This window comes from Glycine max, chromosome 7, assembly GCF_000004515.6.
Source record: "Glycine max cultivar Williams 82 chromosome 7, Glycine_max_v4.0, whole genome shotgun sequence".
Lineage (NCBI taxonomy): Eukaryota > Viridiplantae > Streptophyta > Magnoliopsida > Fabales > Fabaceae > Glycine > Glycine max.
The window spans coordinates 13,467,322-13,473,186 of NC_038243.2; the positions used below are offsets into that span (position 1 = coordinate 13,467,322).

The window sequence follows — 5,865 nt, forward strand, 5'->3', positions numbered from 1 at the left end:
TGGAACAACTATTCCAAAATCAAATAAACACAATTATGGAAGACCTTTTTCGAAAGCATGTAACACATGCTCCGAAATGGTCATTCTGGAATTGTATGTTGTTAACATACGCCTTTCTGGAACATGTATTGCGGAATCAAATAAGATAGTCATTACGGACAATTTTGTCCACACACAAGTATTGGGGCATGCAAGAAGTAACGGCCAGCAAATAGAGTAAATGGTCCAAAACCCAATCCATCATTCATGTCCTCATTATATTGAACCTAAAATACTATAGTTTAAACACAAAACACACTCACATTTAAAAAGACAAGTCATACAAATCGTACACAAGGATGACCACAGATCACGTATATCAACATCAATTCGTATGAAAAGCAAAATATCACATACCATTGTGACATAAATATTCCAAAGCAGCTACCACTTTCAAGGATGACCACAGATCACATATATCAACATCAATTCGTATGAAAAGAAAAAAATCACATACCATTGTAGCATAAATATTCCGAAAGCAGCTACCACTTTCTAACTCTTATGATGAGACATAGAATCCAAGAAACTCTAATGAGATCATATTTGACGAAAATTCCCCTGTATGTTCTAGCAAATCATTTTCCACTAGTAGAAAGAAAAAGAAATGAAGTATCAAGAGCTACTACCGAGTTGGTTCAACAAGTCATTATCCATGTTTTCACTGTCAACAGCATCATCAGTTCTATCAGCTGTATCAATCTTTGGCAATTCATCAGATGAGCCAATGAGAGATGCATAAACTTTACTTTTATTAAATTTTGACTGCCTCAGAAGTCCAATTAAAACCTCAGCACTTTCCATGTCATCTTGCTCTTGACAAAGCTCAAGGAATGCAGACAAGTATGAGGGCTTTGGTCTCCAACTCTTTGAACCACCAGCAGCCATAAAAGCTTCTTTCAAGCAGGACATGGCTTCAGAAATCCTCTTATCTGCAATGTGGCCCTCAGAAAGAATCTCCCATGTATTTGAATTTGGAATGCAACCATCATTCAACATCTGCTCAAAGAAACTCAAAGCTTTATCTGTGTCGCCTTTCTTAACATACCAGCCTATGAGAAGGTTTCCAATTCTAGGATCATAACTTGACTTTACTGAAATCCATTCCTCATAGAGTTTTTCTGCAACCTCAATATCATCCAATTTAACCAGAGAAGAAATAATAGCATGGTATCCCAAGTTTGGTATACTTGGAAAAATTGATTTGTATGTATTCCACACACGACACACTTCGTCTTTCTTTCCAACACTTCCATATAAACTCAGAAGATAATGAAAAGGTATTCTATCTCGACCTTTAATTCTACCCTCAACCTTTCTTAAGCACTCTTCTGCTTTTTCATTCTGATCCATCCTAATGTACATTGAAGCCATTGTGCTGAATGTAGACCAGTTAGGGATAATGGAAGGATCCTTTTCCATTTGTTCAAACACTTGTTCCATCTTTTCTACTGATCCTTGAGATCCACACGAAGATAACCAGATATTATATGTATAGATATCTAGCTGTATGTTTTTTTCCATCATTTCAGAAGCCAAGATATCAACTTTAGCATATTCATTAAGGTTCATGTACAGAGTCATCATTACATTAAATGGTAGTGCATGTATTACATACCCTTTACTCCTCATTGTATCAAATAAAGATTCTGCCTTTTCCTTCGATCTAGAATGCACATATACATTCAACAGGGCACCATAAGTCTTCTTATCTTTTAACTTATCTTCCAGACTCAGAAAGAATGCTTCTGCACTAGAAAGTCCACGAACTTTTGCTATTAAATCTAACTGAATTGCTGCATCACTCTCAGAAACTCTAAACCGCTCTGGTCTATTGTTCATCCAATCATATACCTGCAACATTTTCTCATTGCTTTCAGAAAATTGTACATGGCTGATATTAAGACATTTGAAGCAAATAAGTAAACATAATCAGAAATGGTAATTGATTTCATAATTCATAATTCCGTAGGAAGCATGCCATTAAATATAGTGGCCTAAAAAATGGTTTTCCAGATTATGCAAATTTTACTTACAGTGTTTGCAAATCTAGAATTAACAACTAAAAATGTTGTTACAGATTATGTTATTGTATATGTTCATTTATCCCATAAAACCAAGTGCCCTAAATAAATAATAAAGAAAGAACAATTCTGATATAGCTTCTACAGAATCTATCAGGTCTTGTTGTACTCTCATACAGCTCACCCCTACTTCTTACCCTGGACTATCTTTTGAAACATGCTACAATTTTCTAACAATGCCAAAGGGGGCAAAGCAATCCTTGTTTCCTCAGAGTGAATGATAGTCCAATGATGTAAAAACATATACAGTTCCTCCGCGCCATTGACAAAATAGAATTCTAGCTAAGAATATTATATTACAGCAATTAGAACTTACAAATATGGGAAAGAGAGCAAGAAAAAGGTTGAGCAGGGGGGGCGAGGGGATTTGCTAAATTTGTGGCAAAGATATTGGATGTTTCCTTGCATCCAATAAGATAAAATTACAAATGATAGATGGTAGGCAAAAGCTTCTTCAGGAAACCTTTTTTCTTTTGTGAACTGTTGTGGAAGAAGGAAACCTCAATTCACAGGTTTTTCAGCTCCTGCTAATGCTCCGATATCCTTGGAAAGTTTATGTGAGAAGGAATAAGAAACATACCCAGACTCACTAGGCCTGCATTATTAATGTTTGTATAGCATTTATGTCTTTAGGAGGTTATGGATCTGAATTAGTGTGTCTTTAGGAAGTCATAGAATTGTGTGGTATTTTATATTCCAACTTGAATCACATGCAAAACTTAAATCAAATGGCAATGCTGTATAATGAAATCCACTATCATGAACAAATAGCAATGCTATATATTTCAACTCAGATGCTATTTAAAGCTGGTTATTAACTACTGAACATGAAGAATGCTGCCTATTTACACACAAATGTGTAGAATTAGAATATACTCATGTCATGTCACAATGAAAAACCAGAAATGAATCAAGCTGTTAATCACCCTCAAGGATCAGGATTCGTAATAAAAGAATGCCATCTAAATTCTAAACTAGCAGGGTCCAAAGAAAATCAAAATTCTTAACACAAAAAAGGGAAAAATCCTTGAATATTAACCATTCCTAAAGCCTAATGAAACAAACACAAACAGCCAACATTCCAACCCTCCCACCACTCAGCAATTGATTATATATACTAACTAAAACAATCTTTACCATCTATGTATAGTTGTATGGCCAAGATTAACTCTTTTTACCTCGTACTGAATATGCCCTATGAGTGTGTTGTTACTATATAATTTGGTGGCCACTTGTGTTGCTTTAGTCCTTGAAAGTGCATAACTATACAAATCAGTCACCGAAAATGTTAATTCAATGATAAGTTCACCTAATAATTTCACCCTTTAAATAACTATTTTGTATTTGTAGACACCAAAACAACACAAATTGAGAACCCCCCCGGGCGGTGCCAAAAAGAAAAGGTTTTAAACATCATACTTCACCCCAAACAGCCAACACGTGAATCCTTTCACAAAAAACACACTCTACAGTCACATAACACCATTCAAAAACTAACCATTTGGTCCTCATAGGTGCCATTATTCCTTAATTAGTTTCAAAGGTTATTATGTTTCTTAAGGTTTAGTCCCCATATGTCCTTATAGGTATTAAAACCTAATGGTATGTTTAGTCGGAAGGAAAGAAAGAAAAAAAAAAAGATAATGATGTATTTTCTTCTATTTGTTTGGTTGGAGAGAAAAAGGGAAAAAAAAAAAAAAGAAGAAAAACAAACTCTACAAACAAAAATTCAAATTTCTACCTTGTTTTCCTTCCACCCTACCAAACAGACCCTAAGTTTTTCTCATACAGGACTAATTCTTATTCATTCCTAAATGTCAACTATGGGACCAAATCAAGGCTTAAAATACGGCCCACAAACCCAATTTTCACCACATTGGAAAACATTAAGGTTTTTTAAGTTTCCACAACCGCAATTTCTCACAAAATCAATAATCGCAACAAAACCACGACCACAATTTAAAACCAGGGACCAAATAATTAGTTTTATCAAAAGAAAAACTATAACCTGTTTGGATAAACTTCTCTGCAAGCACTTTTAGGAAAAGAAAAATAAGTTAGCTTCTCCCTTATGCTCAAATTAGCTTACCATAAATTCATTTGTAGAAGCTCTCTTCATTTAGCTTCTCCAAAAAGTGATTAATAAGCTAAATTAGCTTACGGGAGAAGTTAATTCATTTTTCCTTCTTATATGGGTCGGGGATAAATTAACTAAATTGGCTTTTGTGGAAGAATGAAAAATGCAAAGCTAAACTAGAAGTACATATTATATAGAGAAATTTATCCAAACAGAAAGCATATATCAATGTTTCTTCAGTAAAAAGTAAGAACACACAAATGAAAGGATAATCTTGAAGATAGAATTTTACTCTATGCATGAGCTAAATTAGCTTATGAGAGAAGTTAATTCATCCTTCCTTCTTATTTTCTCCTCCTAAAAGTACTTACAGAGAAGAGTTTATCAACATTTCATCAGTAAAAAGTAAAAACACACACAAAGAAAGAGACCCAAAAGGTCATTTTTCACCTATGCATGAACTAAATTAACTTCTGGGAGCAGTTAATTCATTTTTACTTCTTATTTTCTTCTCCTAAAAGTACTTAAAGAGAAAAGATTATCCAAATAGACAATATATATCAATATTTCATCAGTAAAAAAGTAAAAACACGCACAAAGAAAGAGACCCAAATGAAAGAAAGTTTTCAAGATAGAATTTTGACCTCAAGGGCTCTTCGAAATCTCTTGTACTTCCTCAACTCCTTAACGACTCTTGAAAGCTCCCATTTGGTGAGGTGTCTCCCTTCGTTCTCCCACTGGTTGAGCACCTCTGCGGACCCCACTTGGGGGTTTGGATTGAGCGATATCCTGCGGTAGACGTCGTTCCAGCCCACGATGGGGCGGCGCTCGTAGTCGACGGTGCCGTAGCTGTGTATCTTGGAGATGGAACACGTCGTGACCACCGAGAGGCGAGGGTGGTAGAAGCACAGGCTCTGCGTGTGACCGTGGGTGATAGTAGAGTGCTTGAAGAGGACTGAAGAGGAATAGGAAAGGGAAGATGAGAAAGAGAGAGAGAGGGTTTGGTTGTGCAAAGACAAAGAGGGTTGAATTCGAAGGAGACTCATCTTACTTTCTCTGTGTGAGTGAGAAATATGGAGCTCGGCAAAGTTTGAAAATACAGAGTGAGAAATAGGTTAAGAGAGAATTGAGCTCTATCGTTAGCTCTATCGTGCACGTGATAGGGAATAGGGATGTGTAGAACTTACGGTTTTTTTTTTTTTGGTTGTATTTTTATTTTTAAGATTAAATTACTAATATTTTTATTTTTTAGTTTTTATAGTTTTAAAGTGATTTTTTTATTTTTATAATTTAGATTTTAATTCTTTATAATTTAAAAAAAAAATTAGTTCTTATAGTTTGTATTTTAATTTTCTTTTAGTTCTTTTATAATTTGAAAGTGATATTTTTAGTCCATGTATTTTAATTACTTTTTAGTTCTTATTAGAAAAAAGTATAAAAATAATTAATTACAAATTAATTATAAATTATCAATTATATTTTATTATAAATTATCTTGTGATAAATTAGTTATGAATTACTTGTTAATATTTTTATAGTTAATTGTAATTGATAATATTATTTATATTTTGATGATAATAACTAAAAGTAAATTAAATTATAAAATAAAAGGACTAAAAAAATTATTTTCAAACTATAGGAACTAAAAAAAATACTTTAAAACTA

The 5,865-nt window shown here is 33.7% G+C and overlaps 1 protein-coding gene across 1 annotated transcript; it reads right to left on the minus strand.

Moving 5' to 3' along the window:
- Positions 1–240: 240 nt before the first annotated feature.
- On the minus strand, positions 241–5,367 carry LOC100777139 (pentatricopeptide repeat-containing protein At1g02150). Its single transcript, XM_003530067.5, has 2 exons — positions 4,845–5,367; positions 241–1,893 (listed from the first exon to the last, which is right to left on the minus strand). The coding sequence occupies exons 1-2, from the start codon at positions 5,244–5,246 to the stop codon at positions 655–657; spliced, it is 1,641 nt and encodes a 546-aa protein (XP_003530115.1). The 5' UTR covers positions 5,247–5,367; the 3' UTR covers positions 241–654.
- Between the last annotated feature and the right edge of the window lie 498 nt (positions 5,368–5,865).

Coding starts and splice junctions, on each gene's coding strand:
- LOC100777139 (XM_003530067.5), bottom strand. CDS start 5,246: ATGAGTCTCCTTCGAATTCAACCCTCTTTGTCTTTGCACAACCAAACC. Junction 1,894..4,844: donor GATTTCGAAGAGCCCTTGAG/GTCAAAATTCTA, acceptor AAAATGTTGCAG/GTATATGATTGGATGAACAA.